This window comes from Danio rerio, chromosome 9 (genome assembly GCF_049306965.1).
Source record: "Danio rerio strain Tuebingen ecotype United States chromosome 9, GRCz12tu, whole genome shotgun sequence".
NCBI classification, from domain to species: Eukaryota; Metazoa; Chordata; class Actinopteri; order Cypriniformes; family Danionidae; genus Danio; species Danio rerio.
Genome location: NC_133184.1, coordinates 6,189,084 through 6,209,856, shown reverse-complemented (window position 1 = coordinate 6,209,856; position 20,773 = coordinate 6,189,084). Strand labels below are relative to the sequence as shown.

The 20,773-nt window shown below is 37.1% G+C and overlaps 2 protein-coding genes across 5 annotated transcripts in view; one reads left to right on the top strand and one right to left on the bottom strand.

The window, feature by feature from the left end:
• Positions 1-17,944, top strand: part of tmtops2b (teleost multiple tissue opsin 2b) — a 129,241-nt gene extending 111,297 nt beyond the window's left edge. The window contains exons 4-5 of one of the 2 annotated variants that reach the window (XM_073911523.1): positions 6,605-6,838; positions 17,538-17,944. In XM_073911523.1, coding sequence (XP_073767624.1) covers positions 6,605-6,838; positions 17,538-17,753 — 450 coding nt within the window. In that variant the 3' untranslated portion in view covers positions 17,754-17,944. 2 annotated transcript variants of the gene reach the window in all.
• The window catches only part of st6gal2a (ST6 beta-galactosamide alpha-2,6-sialyltranferase 2a), a 114,280-nt gene continuing 103,907 nt past the window's right edge, over positions 10,401-20,773 (bottom strand). For 2 of the 3 annotated variants that reach the window (XM_005168131.6, XM_073911784.1), the window contains exon 7: positions 10,401-13,224. In XM_005168131.6, the coding sequence (XP_005168188.2) occupies positions 12,977-13,224 (248 nt within the window). In that variant the 3' untranslated portion in view covers positions 10,401-12,976. 3 annotated transcript variants of the gene reach the window in all.

Genomic DNA, 20,773 nt, shown 5'->3' with positions numbered 1-20,773 from the left:
TATTTATACAATATGGTTATAATGATATTTATACATGACCAAACTAGTGTGCAACTTATGCAAAACTAATACTATTTTTTTAACGTTTGATTTCGTAGCTCTGCTCAAACAAATATTTGTTGCAATTTTTAATTGTTTAAGTTCACTTGATTGAATATGTACAATCTTTAATCTATGTTTGATGTTTCATTGTTGAGTTAAAACAAATTTTAAGGGTCTCTGATACATTGCTTTTATTATTCATCTTTATTTCATTAATCAACATTGACAGTGTGCATCAGCAGGCAGTTTTTGTTAAGTTCATTATTTCATAGTGTTGAAACCTCTTTGATGTTAGTCTAGGGTAAAAGTAATAACATTTAATAGGTGTGGTACTTTTACAAATGATGGGCAAAAGCAAAAGAGACAAACAACAAAACTACCAACAAAAGTGATTTAAATGTACAAAAAAGTGAAATCAGAGTAATGCCCAAATATATATATATTTCTGCCAACCCGACTCTACACCATGACTTTTCAATCCAGATGGACGGGGCAACCATTACTGCATCCAAAATGGTGAAAAGCCTTGGAGTAACGATTGATGACCAACTAAACTTCTCTGACCACATTTCTAGAACTGCTCGATCGTGCAGATTTGCACTCTATAACATCAGAAAGATCCGACCCTTCTTATCTGAACATGCAGCTCAACTCCTTGTTCAAGCTCTTGTTCTCTCCAAACTGGACTACTGCAACTCTCTGCTAGCGGGGCTTCCAGCTAACTCTGTCAAGCCTCTTCAGCTGCTCCAGAACGCAGCAGCACGAGTGGTCTTTAATGAACCTAAAAGAGCACATGTCACTCCGCTGCTCATCCGTTTGCACTGGCTGCCAGTTACTGCTCGCATCAAATTCAAAGCTCTGATGTTTGCTTACAAAGCGATTTCTGGCTGCGCCCCTTCTTATCTGCTCTCACTTCTGCAGATTTATGTGCCCTCCAGAAACTTACGTTCTGTGAATGAACGTCGCCTCGTGGTTCCATCCCAAATAGGGAAGAAATCACTTTCCCAAACGCTCGCGTTCAATCTGCCCAGTTACTGGAACGAACTCCCTAACTGTATCAGAACGGCAGAGTCACTTGGTTTTCAAGAAACGACTAAAAACTCAACTATTTAGTCTCCACTTCACTTCCTAATCTGCAATTGCCTCTCTGGATACACCACTAACTGTACTCCAAAAAAAAAGAAAACAAAAACATTTTACTAATACTTTCCTTCTTAGACTTTACAGACCTGAAACTTGCCTATAGCACTTATTCATTGTTGCTCTTATAGTTGTGTAAATTGCTTCCTTGTCCTCATTTGTAAGTCGCTTTGGATAAAAGCGTCTGCTAAATGACTAAATGTAAATGTAAAAAAAGAAAAAAAAAAAAATATATATATATATATATATACACACACATAAGAAGAAGAAATATTTACAATAATATTAAAGTAAAAAATTAAACGAAGTATCAAACAAAATTAGGTCAACTCAAGAGGAAAGGGAACGCTAGTGAAGTCAAATCAAAGAAATAAATATAACAAAACAATTCTAACTTATAAACAAACCCCTTACCTCGCTAGAAGCATGAAAAGAAACAGAAAAGAAAAATCTTCAGCGCCAAGCACCGTAATCTTACCTGTACTGGACTCTATGAAACAAAACAAATACACAGATGGCATTCAATTCTTACCTGGTGTTTTAAACAATGGATTGACTACGTGTTTGTAGGATGGAAGTCGTACGACATCTTCCCTGTCCACCTGACTCTGAGGACAAAGTGAAATCTCAATTAAATCTATTAATTTTGTATGGCAGGTAAGAGTTGGACCAAAAAGTAACAAACAAACAATCGCAATTAAGATGTACAAAAATCACAAATGAGTTAAAAAGTGGGCCGAAATAATACTAAATAATTTTATCCAAACAATTGTTAAGCAAAAACAACCAATAACAAAATCATGTCGGCAAAAACACACAAAAATAGGATCAAAGAAAAAGCGCGCTGTCATCCGCTTTCCCTTGCGTCCTTTTATGTGACCGCGTCACGTCACCCAATGATGAGTGACTGGTCTCCCGACCAATCGGCTTTCGCGAAGGCGGACCTAAAGGATGTGACAGGCAGCGAGGGAGATAGAGAAAGAGAGAGAACAGGATGCAAGAATCCTACCAATATACAGCATCCGCAAAGATGATGATTAGCCAACCAGTCGACACCGACTTTCGGCCACTTTATGGATCGTGATTTGCCACGCTTTACTATTTCTGACTGCTTCTTTCAGTTGTTCCATGTTCAAGTTTGTGTCAGTCTTGATTGTGTCCGGCCATCGTGTTCTCTGACGCCCTCTTCTTCTTGATCCACTGACTGCACCAAGCATTAAAGCTGTTTCCATGGAGTTGGCTCACATATGACCAAAGAACGAGAGCCGCTGCTTGGTGATTTTACCCTCTTGCGATACATTTTGTTTGACATGCTACAGGATCGTTTTGTTTGTGATCCTCGATGTCCATGGTATGCGCATCATTCACCTCCAGCACCACAATTCAAAAGCATCGATCTTCCTTCTGTCTTTCTTCTTGAGTGTCCAGCTCTCACATGCATACATGAAGAAAACGATGGCATAGATTATTCTGATCTTTGTTACAATGCTGATGCCCTTGCTTTTCCATACCTTCTCCATTCCTTGCATTGCACTGCGGCCAAGTGCCATTGTAACAATAGGTTTGCTCAAAACACAGGCACACACAAGTCAGACTTCCAGCGTGGATTATAATTTTATTTTAATAATAAATTAAAATTTTTAAGTTTTTAATTAGTCTCTCATTGTTTCCTATATATGACTTTTGTGCTTTTATAGAATAGACGTTGGTAAACATATTCAAGGGCGTGCAGAGATGGGAAGCATTTTAATTGATGTAGTGGGCCGCTCTCTCCCATAATGCCATGGCTGATTTTTTTGTCCCAATCCAGTCCTGCATGACACCAAACCTGTACCTGGACCCATATCTTAGCTCAGTAGCACTATCTGTGTACATATAAACATACACTTACATCAGGGGTGTCCAAACTCGGTCCTGGAGGGCCAGTGTCCTGCAGAATTTAGCTTCAACTTGTCTCAACACACCTGCAAAGATGTTTCTAGAAAGCCTAGTAAGAGCTTGATTAGCTAGCCCAGGTGTGTTTGATTGGCGGTTGGAACTGAACTGTGCAGGACACCGGCCCTCCAGGACCGAGTTTGGACATGCCTGACTTACATATATACAATAGATGCATACAAGCACGTTGTAGTTTTGGCCACTTAATATAAAGTGGGACCAAAGTGCACAAAAGCCCTTCAACGTTCCTTTTTTACTTTGTAAGGAAGAGGTGGGAGCTGGAGATTGACAAATAAAGGTTAACCATAAAATAAAAAAGAAAACGAAAGTGGCAGCCCCTCACAAATGACAATTGCAAAAATCCCCAAAACAGCATCTTAAAATGTCCTCTCTCATTTCCCACTGTTGTCACTTCTACTTTTATCCTTCTGGAGCTCCTCGGTGGGACTCTAGTGTTTCGGTGTCTCTTTATTTATTAACATTCACTTCACTGCATTTTTCTGTTCTTCGATGATGTGTTTACTGGGATGTGGGTGGCATCAACCTGTCAACCTGTAGTGTGTTGTTTTGGGAGTCTTTGGAAGCAAGGACATTGCATGAACAGAAAATAAACCCCCTAAGAAAAGCTGTGATTTGCAAATGTTGTTGCATAGTGATTGTGGTATATGAGATTTCATTTCATTTCTGAAATGCACTCATCTACTTATTATTATACAATTTGAACTGAACGTTCTGGCTAGTACAGCGGTGTTTACAACCATTGGTAAGGATCAGACCTCATTCTCAGAAGGGTCATTATGAAGGACATTATTAAAAGACAAACAAACACCACTTTTCACCACAGCCCACTGTCATATATTGTGTTTCAGAGAGAACAATCGGCACTCCTCCATAAGTATAGGGCTATTGCTTCTCAGTTATTGTAAACTATTATGACACATTTTGAATGGTTGAAAACTGCAATTATGCTAAAGTCTGTCCATTCCAAGTATAATGGCAGTGCAATTCCCATGCTGTGCAATTTCCAAACGAGTAAAATATTCACAATTCATGATTAAATGGTAAAGCGCACAACATTCATTTTAAAGGGCACCTATGATGAAAATCAACTTTTAAGCTGTTTGGACTGTGTGTATGTATAGTGTATCCACTGTTATACTAGAGTGAAGGTAATGCAGTGTCTCATTTTTTAATATCCTGACATTAAAATAGGACCCAAATCACAGTGATTTTGAGGCCCACTGCAACGTGATCTAGGAATGTGGTTTTTCCCACCCACCAAATCGGTTGACAGTCGCCATGTTTCTATAACAACATGTATACACATGTTCACAGAACATTTCTTTTTGCAAATAAACTGGCATATATAAAATATCTGTTGTAAATCTCTGTGATTTCTGTAAGTTTTATGAGTTGAAAACATTTTTAAAACAGCCTGTTTGTTTTAAATGCAGTAAAATTGTTAAGTAATTCTTAACCGCTATAATAACCACAACCGCATGGTGTCAGGCACATATATATTTATATGTGTGTGTATGTGTGTGTTTGTGTATACTACAAATGGCATTTATGTGTGACTCATTGTTTCAGAAAGGCTTGAATAAACTCCACCACAAATACATGAAATAAAATTACTTGGTATTCTTGACTAATGAGCTGTATTTCAGCGTCATGCAAGTCTGTGTAAATCACTGACTGCTGTTTATCTAATTTAACACATGAGAAGCAGATACGCACATGTGAACAGTGAAGCAGCTCATTTGCATTTAAAGCCACAGGCTACAAAAACAGCTGCACTGTACTCAAGACAGGAAAAATGAGCAGATTCTGGAGGCTATAATAATTTATCTCAGGGGTATTTTGAGCTGAAACCTTGGACACATTCTGGAGACACCAAAGGCTTATCTTACATCTTGTAAAAGGGGTAAAATAGGTGCCCTTTAAAGTAACACCTTGACAATAGGCCAACATTTTCAACGCCACTAAAGTAAACAGCTGAGTTTGACCATTTTCTTTTTAAATCCAGGAAACACTTTTAGCTTAACATTGATGATTGAATTGTATTAAAGCATCTGCTTCAAATTAACACAAGTTAATCAAAAGTTTTGATAATTTTGCTTTTAAATGTTGACTTTTCAGATGTTACATTGTGTATTAAGACGGATGGAAAATGAAAAGTTGCTATTTTCTAGGCGGATACTAGACACTATGCTAGACACTATCCTCTCATTCCAGTATACTCAAGGAACTTTACTGCCATACCATGACTGCAGCAGTAGCAATGTTATTATGCAGCACCTGAAAATAGTTCCAAACTAGGTAACTTCCAACGTGACCTCCATCTTGCACAGGGTGTGCGTGCTGGTTGAGCTACATAATATCAAAAATTACGTATCAACTACGTGTACCCACGGATGTAAATCCCAGGGGGGACGGGGGGGACACCATAGCCCACTCCCCTAATACTATTGTCACATTATCAATCACAGGCAAAGGAGAAAGAAATGGTTGAGTAACAGGCAGAGCAGGGTCAGTCAGATGTACAGTGTCAGGTAAGGGTGTTGTGCTGTTATTGAAGGGATAATGACAATTCTTATGGGGGGTGATTTTTTTTTTAATGTTTTCGGAGATGTGGCTGTTTAGCAAATAAACTTTACAGGCTCACTGATTTACAATATGATCAGTCAATTTAACAAGTGTAATGTAAACTAGTTAATATGAGCATGGAAAACGTCTTTTCCTGCATTTATTCGGCTTCAGGAGTAAACAATTCAACAAACAATGCAATAAATAGTTTTGAAGAAAAATTTGCTTTCATTGAACCTGATAAAAACTTTGAAAATAATCATAATGACGTAGTCTCCATGCTATAATAATAATAATAATAATAATAATAATGATAAAACCATTTTTGACTGTGGGGACATATCTTTATTAGTACAACCCGGCTGTAGTATTTGTGTCCCCCTTCAAAAAAATGCTCAAAAGAAATTTATATTTATTGTCCCCCCCCCCTCAGATTTACACCCATGTGTGTACCGGTACGTGTACCTTACTAACATTCCATCATTATTTTTCCCCATACTTGTAATTTCATGTTCAGATGCACAATCATATTAAAATAATCCCCTGAACGTTAAATGTGGATGTTTACTCAAGATTTAAACTTTGAAATATCAGTTAAAACAACACAATTCTTAAGTTTTTTTAGGGACAACTTAATTCTTTTATGTTTAATCTACCTAAAGGTGTAAAAAAACGATTAAGTTAACTTGATTGATTTGTGTTGGGACAACTTGAAGACATTTGGTGGAAATCAGAATTTTGTAATTCAAGCAAAGCACCATGTGGTGTGGGGGAAAAAAATAGTTGAAAAGTTTTCTTTTAGGTGCTTGATACTATCAATATGGAATGTGGAATCTATGATTGGGTCGGCCAGAGAACAGTTTTCACTTATTGACATTTTACATCTGTCTCTCTTTCTCAGGTAGGGAAGATACGCAAGACGGCTGCACGGAAACGGGAGTACCATGTGTTGTTCATGGTTATCACCACTGTGGTGTGTTACCTTTTGTGCTGGATGCCGTACGGCGTCGTGGCCATGATGGCCACATTTGGCCGGCCGGGAATCATCTCACCTGTGGCCAGTGTGGTTCCCTCTCTCCTCGCCAAGAGCAGCACGGTCATCAACCCACTCATATACATCCTCATGAACAAACAGGCAAGAGCACAGACTCATATCATACTCACAAGTCATATAAAGTCCCTCCAGGATATCACAAATCAGATTTTTGCAACTAAAGTTCAAATTTGGCAGCATTTCTTTTATTGTTTTGCTGTGGAAATATAAATATACACATCTTAATTGATGAGAAGCTTGTTTGCCAAATAAAAACCCCTGCAGTATCACATTTGAAAATGAAACCAACTGTCTGAAAATAAATGCCAAGTCCTATTGCAGAGTGTTATAATATTTTGGAATGTAAAAAAAAAAATGCAGATGGCACTCTTTGGTACGATGGGAATTTGAACAGTGTCCCGACTGCTCAAAATATGTGGGAAATCTGTGGCAATTTTAAAAATGTGTGACCTCCACAAAATTGTGACATTTGCTAAATTTTGCTCTAAATTCAGCAATTATGACATTGCGAAATCCTGAAAGATCTCATATGGAGGTGTAGACCACTGCAAGCAGACACACCTGTACTGCAGGATTTAGTCAATGGTTTTGTGAACTGTATGTTCTTCAATATAAACTTATCTGTCTGTCTGTCTGTCTGTCTGTCTGTCTGTCTGTCTGTCTGGAAGCATGCTAGCATTGTTTTAAATCAGTTAGCAGCATTGTGAAACATTCTAGCACTAAATAAAATTGACAACATTTTACATTTACTAACGATTTGCTAAAACATGCCCCCAGTTTGTCAATTCATTGTAACATTACATAAAATTCATGCTATAAATGCTAAAACATGCTAGCTCTGTTTGCTCAATTTGCTAATTCATGCTAGAAACATGTCATTATTGTTAAATGACATTAAAACAGGCTAAGAACATGACATGCTAAAATATATTAAAGTCAGTTCCTGCAAAACATGCTAGCGATTTGCAAACTTAAAGGGTCACGAAACACCAAAACGCATTTTTTTTGAGCTGTTGACAGTCATATGTGTGTCCCACGCTACTATAAACACTATTAGGACACATATTTCACAAAAAAGTAAACATGCTTAGTAAAATATATGTGTATTAATAGTCTTTATAGCAGCGTGGGACACATATAAGACTGTCAACAGCTCAAAAAAATGTGTTTTGGTGTTTTGTGACCCTTTAAAGGCTGATTTATACTTCTGCGTCAAACACCGGCGTATGCTACGGCGCTGACGCATAGCCCTTCGCCGTGGCCATCGCCGTCACTGACGTGCACCTCTCAAAAAAATGTAACTACACGTCGCAACGACGCGTAGCGTAAGCTCTGTGATTGGTCGGCTTAGCACTGACGAGTCTGGGCGGGACCGAGAGCCGCGCGAATGGCGCGACGAAGCGACAGCGATTGTTTACAAGTGTGGAGTCCCGTGAAGGAGCTCCAGATGTAAAGTTTTGTTTTGTGTTTACCTCATAGTTAAAGTTGTTGCACGTCCGCCGGTTCCTGCCTCAAAATGAGCGAGTTTGAGCCACTTGTACATCCCGGAAGTGTTCAGGAAAAGCAAAAAAGTAGCGAAGAAACTCGACACAGAGGAACATTTACACCTCACTGCCAACTAGCGCTTCGGAAGTGTTAATGCAGACCGACAGAGACAGCGCGCAGAAGTATAAATGCACAGCTACGCACGTTGCATGCGCCGTGGGTTAGGCCTGTGACCTGACGCAGAAGTATAAATCAGGCTTTAGACAGGGGTTGCCAACCCTGTTCCTGAACCAATTAATTAGGACCTGAACACCACCTGATAATTACAGGCAGGTGTGTTTGATATGGGTTGCAACTGAAATCTGCAGGAAGGTGGCTCTCCAGGAACAGGGTTGACCACCTTTGCTTTAAGACAACCTGCTTAAGAAGAAACAGCAAGTAGAGACAAGCAATTGATAGGCAGCACACAATATTTTACTGGGTCAAGTAAAGGTCAAGGTTTTATTATAGAAACAATGGTCAAAATTATACACAAACATTTAGTGTTTTAAAAATGAATTCAATGATAACGTTCTATTAACATATGGAGCATTAAACATTATAAAACACCCAATGGCTTTTGAAAGTGGACTGGCCTATAACAGACAATTTCAGATATTTACAGTGTAAAGTTGAAAGATTTTTTCACAGATATAACAATAAGGGGGGGGGGGGGGGGGGTAATAATAATAATAATATTAATAGAAATAATAATAATAAAAAGGGAAGGTATGACAGAAAATAATATATCAAGTACATTAAATAAAACATGGCGAAAGAAAAGTTGGCACAAATACACACAGTACCAGTCAAACGTTCCATATCTCTCTCTCCCACACACACACACAGACACACAAACACACAAAGACACACAAACACACATTTGGCACAGTCCTCAATATTGTCCTGTGCTCGTCTGTGACAGAGCATTAAAAGTTCGCCATTCAAATCAACTGTTTCCAATCTTCATTAATAAACATCGCTCAAAACAAAAGGCTAAATCCTAACATTCCTACAACCGCAAAGTTATTAACCATGAAAACTAACCAGTCCTGCTTTTTCACATGCTTTATGCACTGAAATGTACATCCCCATACCCACCCCCACCCCCTATTTCTAGAAGTAGTCGCATATTTACAGTAAACATTAGAAATAATACTCTTAAAAATGGCCACCTCATCTCTTCTTGTGAGAGACATGGACGAGGTCTGTGCCGTCGAAACACCTCTTGTTAAAGGCTTGGGAAAAGACATTCACAAAGGAAGGACACACGACTCTGCCTCTGATCGTACAGTTAGAAAAAGACTGAAGAGAATGCTGAAGGCAGAGTTTAAGTCCCTCGGTCGGTCACATGACCATTTGGCCATCACGATTAATACATAAAAAAAATATGCAGAGGAGAGCAGTGGACTGATGGTCAGTGTACATTACTGTCCAAAAGTTTGGGGTCAGATTTTGTTTATTTTTTACTTTATTAAGAATGAAAATGTACACATATAAGGTACATTTGCATGACAGTGATAAACTAAAACCTGCTTCTTAACTAAAACCCATTTCATTAATAGAATAATAGTGTTGTATTTATCATGGGAGGCAAACATAACCTATAAGTTTAGCCAAATATGACATATTTGGTATCAATGTTCTCGGCATGACCCAAGGAATAGGTTGCGATCAATTTTTATTACAATAAACATATGCAGTCTAGTTATTAGCAAATGTTTGATTCATTATTGATGGTTAGTGAACGGGTTATGTGTCATAATAACTTGGTGGCACTGTTATTAGTTGTATTAACTAATATTAGTACCCAATTATTAGTTGGAACATTGTGAGTTGCCAATGACACACCTAAAGATCTGTGTCAATAAGGTAAAGAATTAAGCAATCTTTGACGTTGTGCCAGCACATCTGTCAGTGCCGTAAACGAAAACAGTGTCACGTATTAACATGAACTTTTTGCCAGCATGGTCAAATTTGGTGAAAATTTGGAAAAAACAGTCTAGGAGGAGAATGAAAATAATAGGTTTTCAATCAAAAACAAAATGGCAGTCAGGAAGTCCAATTCAATTCAGTTCAGTGGGGTTTAATTTTCACTGCTGAAAGTCCAAACACTGAAGAGCAAATTCACTGATGCACAGCTCCTCAAGACCCAAACCAAACAGGCCAGTGGCGCCAGTGATGAGGAACAAAACTTCATCAATTGATGAAGAAAATAAATCACTTCCATTGTGAATTTTTAGCCATAAAAACAGCTTGTTATACTGCTTGATTTTGCAAATTTGTTTTATTGCATTAAATATTATATAGAAAGTAGTTAAATCATTTACTGAAATTTATTATTCCTATTCAATTCCCCTATAGGCAAATCAATCACAAGTTTTAAAACTAAATTCCACACTGTAAAACATGTGACAAACTCAAAACAACAATTTTTTTTCTCATGTTACTTAAACATATTTTAATAAGTTAGTCATGTTTTAATTCATTTCTTTACCATTTTTAGTTTGCGCAGTAATTTGATAAGTTTACGTTGATATTTTTAGTAAGTTTCACTGATGCAAGTTGACTAGAACTGAAAGAATAAGCAGCAGGAAATCTTTTTACAGTGTACGCATGCATGTTATTTTAACAAAAATCACAGTTTATAGTTTAAACAGGAAAATGGTGTCATTTTCAGAAACTTGAGCCTAAAAAATATTTTTTTTTCAAAAGACAGCATTTCCAGGCTCTTAAAAAGCCATTATCGTGTAAATAAATGACCAAAACTAAAAAAAAAAAAGTTTTATGTTTAGAGTTGAAATGCACCCTTAATAATAGAGGCGGTAAAGACAATTATACTATATAATATTACAAAAGACTTTCATTTTAAATAAATGTTACTGTAAAATTTATACTCAAGAACCTTAAAAGAGTAAACGTATCACAGTTCCTACATAAATATGAATCTGCAGAACTGTTGACTATAAAGAGAAACATTTTTTGACCACCAAATCCAAATTTTAGACTGATTTCTGAAGGATCATGTGAGACTCAAGATACTAAAAATTCAGCTTTTCCATCACGGAAATTTTAAAACTAAATAAAATAGAAAACAGTTACTTTTATTGGTCAAAACAGTAGTCTGTACCATGTTTCTTATCACAAATGCAGTCTTGGTGAGCAATATTTTACAAACCCCAAACTTTTGAACTTGCTCTCCTCCCAATCATTTCCAGTCTTCTTCACTACTCTGGTCAATTAAAAGTAGGACAGAAGCCCAAAAACTAATTTATTTACATTATTATCCGAATGTGACTGGAGCAGGATTGATCACATGCCCGAAAACCCCAACCAGCCTCAACACTAAATCATTCAAGACAACACAAGGTGGAAATTTTGCATCCAAACCTACTTTAGAAAAAAAAGGTACTCTTCAGGCTCTCTACATCTACAATCCCCCAACATGGGGAAACAAGACAGAGTAAAAGTCAAAGTTTAGCTTTACACATCTCAGCCTACCATTTAAGACTAGAAGGAAGATGAAGTATTTCACCCTATTAAGAGTATCATGAGCTCCTGAGTGAAATCATCACTTACTAAATTGACTTCTACAATATTATCTACAACATTAGTTAAAACAGACGTTAGCTCTTCTCACCAGATCTACAGGAGAAAAATAATCAGCTTATCGTCTTAATTAAAATGGCACACATTAAAACAATGAGTAAACAACAAACCTTCAAGTATTACCTTCTGTAGAAAAGTCAAACCGCAAAGTGAAAGCGTCAAATGAATAACTGTACATTTAAGAAAAGACAACGCAAAGGTAATTCATTCGCTTTTAAAGACTACTCCAGCAGGAGTCAGAAAACCTCTTGAGTTTAGGGGCTACAAGACGTTAAAAACCGCTAGATGCAACACATAATATCACCAATGTGTTCCGTTATATTGCCAGCAGCCTTAAAATCGCAGATAATATTTACAGTGCTGCACTTGTGAGTTATAGTGGAACCTTATTCAACGACTCTATTTTCTGTAAACCACCTGTCTTGACAGGTTCTTCAAAAGTATAAATCGACTAGGATCAAATTAAATGAACCACAGTCACATTCAAAAGCTCCTTTTAGTCAATTTGAACAACAACAGGCACAGTATTTCTACTCTGCTTTTGAAGGAACAAGTAGGAAATAAAGTATTGATTCAGTTCTGGAAGAGCAAAATATTTTCAAAAAGGCTCGTTAATGTGGCACGACGTATATATTACAGCAGAAAACGATAATACAGCAGGAAAAAAAAGAAACACAATGTTATGGCGAGAAGCTTTTAATCTGTCAGAACATCTACAGACAGATTAATAAAGCTCATGTTTGTTCTAAATCCCATCTCTGCACTTTTTTGACAGTGAAATTTTCAGTGTCTATGACTGTAATACTTCCAAACGCTGTCAAACACAGTTATACGTATAAGAAATACTGTTTTTTTTTTTTTTGATGGCTTTCAACATCACAAACATCTAAAAAGCTTTTCTCGTCACGTGTCTATTGCTGTTTGGACCATCTTTAAGCATAGGCTCAGGAAATGCATTTCAGAGAGATCTACAACTACAGCAGAAGGTTTAGTCCCACACAGTCAGTTTTTTTAATGAGCCGGCTGGATGTCTGTGGTTCTCCTCTGCGTTAGAAAGGCTGTTATTGCGTGTGTGTGTGTGTGTGTTCAAGGCTCACAGTGGACTTTGTTGAATCCGGGCAGTGTGACTTTGCCTTTGCGTTTGAGCTCATCCTCTGAGCCGATGTTCATGCGCTGGATGAGCATCTTCTCGTAGAGCAGAGGATGATACGCACCCAGAGTGCAGGCGGCATCGTAGTAGCGCTCGTGATAATGGCACAGGTCCGTCTGACGCAGGGAGGGAATGTACTCGTACACATGCACCTCTTCACATAAGGACATCATTAGCAGGATGCCTGGACAAAACACAATCATACACAATGACAGAAAGGGTTATTCAAAGTCAGATCAGTAAACTTAAATCTTCTTTGTGTAACATTTAATACGGTTTCCTAAATCATTTAATATTTCTTATAAATGCAGTTACATAAGTACCATTCTGTAATCAATCTATGACAATGCTAGCCTAACAGGCTAGCAATATACTAAAACATGCTAGCATTGTGTTGGTAACTATGGGCTAAAAAGAAGCTAGCAACATTTAATTGGCAAAGACATGACAAGGCCAAATAATTAGCCAAGGACAGATTAGCAACATACTAACCCTGCTGAAAAATCCAGCTTAAAACAGCCTAGGCTGGTTGGCTGGTTTTAGCTGGTCGACCAGGCTGGTTTTAGAGGGGCTCTGGCCATTTTCAGGCTGGTTTCCAGCCATTTCCAACCTGGTCTTAGCTGGTCAGGCTGGAAAATGAACAGCTAAATCTAGCTAAAACCAGCATGAGCAGCCTGGACATAGCTGGTTTTGGCTGGGCTTTCAGGCTGCCTGGGCTGGTCAAGCTGGTCTAAGCTGGTCTAAGCTGGTCTTAGCTGGTCATCTCCAAGCCTGACCAGCTAAGACTGGCGGGAAATGGCAGAAAACCAGCCTGGAAGTGGCCGAAACCCCTCTAAAACCAGCCTGGTTGACCATCTCAAACCAGCCAACCATCCTAGGCTGGTTTAAGCAGTTTTTTTTGTTCAGTAGGAAAACATGCTAGCAACTTGTTAACTCTCAATATTATGGCAAAGCTTAGTAACTAGCCTAAGACAGGCTAGAAACATACTAGCATTGTGTTGATAACTGTAGACTAAAATAAGCTAGCAACATGTTAACTATTAATTTTATGGCAAGGCATGGCAACCTGCCTAGGACAGACTAGCAACACGTTAACATTGCATTGGTAACTGTTGGCTAAAGTAAGCAAACATCTTGTTATGGCAAGGCTTAGCAAGTAGCCTTAGACTGGCTAGCAACATAGACTACTGAATAATCCTGTGTTAATTCATGCTAGAAATATGGCAGATAATGTTGCAGTAACAGCGTGACCCAGTTACTCATAGCTACGGGGCTCCGGGGGGGGGGGGGGGGGGGGGGGGGGGGTGGGGGGGGGGGGGGAGATATCAGCAAACAGAAATTTGAACTGTGACAGTCAATGAATAGGAAAATGAGAGAACCAGTTGAAAAGGGAAGCATTTAGGAAGCACAATCGGAAATGATTAAAGAGAAAATGAGGCTTGTAAAATACTCTTTCCCCTCCATTTCTTCCACTTGACCAAGACTTTAAAGAACCTTCGTATTTAAAATGCTGACAGGGAAGAAATCTATGGATGTTCTGCTTATAATACCATATTTACTTGAACAACACATAATTCCTTGTCTATAATATTATAGAAGTCACACTTTGATGATTTCACCCTAGTTATTCCAGTGCATAGTTATTAAAATGTATATTAATAAATCAAATAATTAAACCTCCTGTTGACCATATACAACAGTGACAAAATTGACATCTTTTTTTTCACAAAACAAAGAGGAAAAAATCAGTATGGTTTTACTTTGCATTCTAAAGGTGGCAGCATAATTAGCATGATTTGCAGATATGTCATAGTCACATGGGAAAACTAAGTAGCTCTTGTAAGTGGTGCTAGTGAAGCCAGCGTGTCTGCGTGAGTCCTAATGCCCCAGTAAAGCGAAGGCAACACCATACTGTCAGTGACCACCATCTTTTGGATGAGATGTTAAACTGAGTTCCTGACTCTCTGTGGTCATTAAAATTCATTGGCATTTCTCTTAAAGATTAGGGGTGTAACCCCCATGTTCTTGCCAAATTCCATTCATTGGCTCTTTACCCATCATGGCCTCCCAATCATCCCCATCCACCAAATTGGATCTATCACTGTCACTCCACTCCCCCTATAGTTACTGTGTGGTGAGAGCACTAGCGCCGTTGTCCTGTGGCTGTCGTCACATCATCCAAGTGGATGCTGCACACTGCTGGGGGTGAAGCGAGTGTGAAAGGATTTGGGTGTATGGCCGTACACTATAAATGTGCTATATAAGTGAAGTTTTTTTAACTAATTTCGAGAGGAACACGTGATATAATTGACTGCAGCTGGCCGCCTATCTACACTCATTAGTTAGCCAATCAGATCTATCCTAACTTACTATAAATAGTCTAGCTAGATATTACTCCCTTACCTTTGTTTTCCGAAGAAACCCCCCATCTACCCCCTTTCACCTCATTTCCTCCTTTAAAAAGGGGAGCTCTCGAGAACCACCTGATCTCGTACTCCCCTCACATGCTCTATGGACCTGGCGGGAGCCCTGGGCTCAACTATCTCCGAGCTCAGGGTTCTCTCCCGGGACAGCATGCCAAACCTGCTTACAGTTGTCAAGCAATATCTAAGTGTGAACTCTTGAAACACACATTACAAAATCCAGCCATTTCCCTTAAAAATAATAATATGTGCGATTTAGAGTTGAAGCAGGTTATTAGAGTCCAAGCAAGTTTCTTGCAAATGTTTCACACTTGATAAAAAAAGAGCTTAAGGGGAAAGAAATTTATGTTAGTCGGTTATAGACAACAGGAAATTTTTTTTGGCTACAAAAAGAAATATCTATATGCTTACACCTTCATTCATTCATACATTTTCTTTTCGGCTTAGTCCCTGTATTAATCTGGGTTGTCACAGCAGATTGAACCGGCAACTTATTCAGCATATGTTTTACGCAGCGGATGCCCTTCTTGCTGCAACCCATCTCTGGGAAACACCCACACACACTCATTCACACTCACCCGGAGGAAACCCACGCAAACTCAAGAAGAACATGCAAACTCCACAGAAACGCCAACTGACCCTGACCTTTTTGCTGAGAGTCGACAGCACTACCTACTGCGCCACTGCGTGGCCAACCACTTTGTTTCTGCAAAAAAGGTTTTAAAATAAAATTAGCTGTCTACTGAAAACGTTCTTGTTGTCATAACTAAACATAGAAAAATACATACATATATTATGATTTATATGCAACAATGTAAAAAAATGTCCATGGTTTTATTGGTAAAATCTGTAAAAATCTTAAAGTAACCTGGTTTACAGTAAACTACCTTGATGTGGTCAAAAATCGTAAATGGACTTTCCCAGAATTCCCCACATTACACTAGCAATCAATTTTGTGTTTTTCTTTTTTAACATTATTATTGTTAATTTTAGTTTTGTGAGTTTTGTTAAATTTAATGTAGATTTATATGATGGTGTTCAGTAGTTGTGTGAATGACACCTTTATATTAGAATAACAAAGGTACAACATGCAGATTTTAGTACTTTTAAACAATGGCTTAACAATATAAATTAATGCAAATTTAATACAGTTATTTACTGTAAAAAAATAAATAAAAATAAAAATAAATAAATTATATATATATATATATATATATATATATATATATATATATATATATATATATATATATATATATATATATATATATATATATATGGTAACACTTTACAATAAGGTTCATTAGTTAATGCATTTACTAACATGAACTAATCATGAACAACACTGGAACAGCATTTATTAATCACAATTGAACATTTACTAATGCATTATTAACATTTAAGTTCATGCTTGTTAACATTAGTTAATGCACCATGAGTTAACAAACTAACAATGAACTACTGTATTTTCATTAACTAAGGTTAACTAACATGAACAAATACAGTAGTAAATGTACTGTGCATTGTTTGTTCATGTTAGTAAATGCATTAATTAACATTAACTAATGAACCTTATTGTAAAGTGTGACCATATATACATATATATATATATATAAGGAGGTCAGCTAGCGAAGTGCTATGCAGGTAAACCTCACTCCTCTAATCTCAAAAGATGCTTTAGCTACAGACGCTAGAGGCCATGGTTATTAGCCTCTTTGTCAACCAACTACCATACAAAGAATCGCCGGTTGGATCCTAGCTCAGTGCGGGTTGGGTGCAGTAGGAACGGTGGGTTACCTATGACTTCTGCCGTAGTTTTAGCTGTAAAAGCTGTTAACCACTGCTGGGTTTTTTTTTTTTTTTAGTGTACATTTTTAACTATGAAGTAAATGTAACATTTTTGCACAAATGGTCAAACAATGCGTTTAATTTTTGACAGTTTCTACCTTATTTTTAACAGTAAAATCCGAACAATACTATCTATATTGGTTTAACATGTTGAATAAGATAAAGTGTCAATGCTCATGTTTTTTAAGACAATATTGAGAGGTCTGAAGTTTCTCTTCTCCTGCAGTTCTACAGGTGTTTCCGCATCTTGTTCTGCTGTCAGAGAAGTTTGCTACAGAATGGTCACTCCTCCATGCCCTCCAAGACCACCGTCATCCAGCTGAACCGCAGGGTCAACAGTAACGCTGTAGCCTGCACCGCTCAGATCTCCACCGGGACTCACAACCATGATTGCAGCACTCACGTCACAGAGAGGAGCAACCCTCCAGAGGTCATTCCATGAACATTGACATTTAAGAAAACTGACCAGGGCTGAATGCAGGCCTTCAGTCTCTGCTTCGTCTTGATCTTGTTCAGCTTTTACCCTCATTCACTCTCTAGGGTTTAGATTTTCCGTGCCTCTTTTACAGCCTTGCATCGATGCATTGCAAATGTTTAAGAATAAAAACAAACTCTGTAGAAAATACCAGACAATCTATTTTATTGTTTGTTTTTGTGTGGTGCATGAAGAAATTGAGTGATGTCAATCTCCAGTACAAAAAAAAAAAAATCCAGTGGTGAGTGTTTATATATTGTCCTGGAAGGTGGAAAAAACTGCTTATTTTTAATAAAAGTTAATTTTGACACCTTAACCCTTTCATGCATACGATCACACCAGTGTGATCAGTCTTGGCTGGTCCCTGAAGCATACGCTCACACCGGTGTGATTAGAACGTTTACAGCACACACCATCAACTCCTAAAAATTATTTTCTGACAGCTTGCCCTGAGGCAGAGAAAGAGGTGCGCAGTGCTTGTCATAAATCACAATTTATTCGTGTTTTCAAAAAAAAAAAAAAAAAAAACTAACATTTATTTCAGGTTTTAGACATTCAATTACACAAAACTATGAGCATTTAAGGTACATACCATTTAAGGTAAACGCACATGAATATCTATGAAGAAGACAATAATAGTTTTTTTTTATAAATAACTGGATAATGTGCTTTATTCACATTAAGATATTTTCACGTCTTCGATATATTTTTGACGAAAATGATTAATAAACATGATGTAAATCCAGCAGCTTGGATCTCTTCTATGGTTGTTGCTAGAAGGGATACAGCAGGGATCGGAAGGTAACAAGAAGTATTTATTTTACTCATTAAATTATGCATTAATTGCATTTTAATAGCATCTATCTCTACCTCAACCCTAAACCGACCCTCACTGTAATGTAAAAATATTATTTATTGTTGTACAGTGTCACAAAAATTATGCTATATTGACGCCAGTATCCTCAACTGTATCCCATCTACACTTTTCCCTCTCTTGCAACACAGACTAAACATGGCGGTGCCCTTTACCCATCTAATAACAAATAATACAATTATTATTATGCTGTTTAAAAGACTAAATATTCTGCATGTTCTAATACATACTTGAGAATCAGAGTATCAGAAATTTTACAGTATAATTAGAACATTGTCAATATTTAAAGAAAAGGACAAAAAGGGAATTTTAGAACACAATAGATTAAGTAACGGTCACAATACAAAACTCACGCAGGGTCAGCTGGAGAATTTATAACGCATGAAAGGGTTAAAAAAAGTGCACATGAATTTGAAGAGGGGTCTGGATGCAGACCTGGTGCAGTGCAATCTGAGCTGCATCCAATGCTTTTTAATGGGCTCACCTAACCCCACCCCTAACCCTACCTGTCACAATGACGCCACTCTCTACATTGAGTGCATTGTGTCCAACACTGCATCGCTGAGTGATGAAATCTAAGCTTGCATCATAAAGGCTGCATTCAGATATTATTGGGAATTTGGGATATTGGATAGTTTTGGCAAATTGAACAAAAGTGAGGGTGAAAACAATTTAAATATATATATATATATTTATATTTCAAATTTTAAAACTCTTCTGAACAATATTTTGGGCTGCTAAAAATGAGCGGTTAGCACATGAATAAACTATGTGGACCCGTATTCCCACATTGTTTTATTTAATGACATATAGAAATCCTGACTAAGATTACCTGAAGAAGCAAATAACTTTTGAGCAACGGTATAGAAGCCACAAAATAATTTAATTTTGCTGATTATCTTTATTATTTATATGTTTTAAACAGACAATATTCATCTGCTTTTATAAATGTAAAGTATTTTGTAATGTGTACATTATATTGTAAATCATTGTATATTAATATAATATTGTATTATAACATTGTATATTATTATAAAACATGCACATTTATTTATTTATTTTACACATTATGCAAGAATACCTGGAATATCTGCTTGATTTGAGATCTGCTAAACAGCTTAAATGAATGTTTTCTTCCTGTTTTGTGTTTCATTTGTACCAGAGTCAAGAGTGTTGCGTATGATATCATAAAAAAAATAAATAAATAAAAAAAATGTATTCAAAAGTATATTTTCAGTTTGTTAAAGAACTGGGGTCCGTTCTTCATACGTGGATTACTCAGTTAGCTGGATTTGGATATTGACGATTTGACACGATCCAGGATCGTTTCGTTCTTCAAAGCTGATCCGAGAGTTGTTGTCATAGCAACAGTTCTGCTAGGTCAAACCTGATCGGGAGCAGGTTCAATTCATACAAACAGGATTAGATCGGCTCAGTTCAAGCAAAGATAATACAGAAAGTATGTTCCGAATTCTGATATTTTCTTACAGTAGTAGTTACACTTGGGACAACGGTAAATATTTTTTTTTTTTTTTTTTAACTAGGCTATATATATATATATATATATATATATATATATATATATATATATATATATAGTTATATAGTTATATTAATAAAATAAAGGGTCCCACTTTATATTAAGTGGTCTTAACTAACATGTACTTACACAGGAATTAATAGTTTGTTACAATGTACTTATTGTGCAAATACATGTATTTACTGTGTACTTATGCTTGATTAAATACATGTATGTAATTACGTCTGTAATTAACTTTTGTAATTACATTTGTAAATACACTGTTGACCATCCCTTACACCTTAAACCTACACCCTTAAACCTACCCATACCACCAAACCTGTTCCTAACCCAACCTCTATCCCAACTCAAAAGCACCACAAGTGTTCTCAAATACATTATAAACACAGTAAGTACATTGTATTTATTTTTTGATGCAAGTACATAGTAGTTAAGGACACTTAATATAAAGTGGGACCAAATAAAGTTATACATATTAATAAAACATGCAATCTGCTCCCTCGAAATGAAAGTACAAAAACTGCCACCTGGTGGTGCAAAGAGAAATTGATATGAACTTTTAAGATCGCTTTA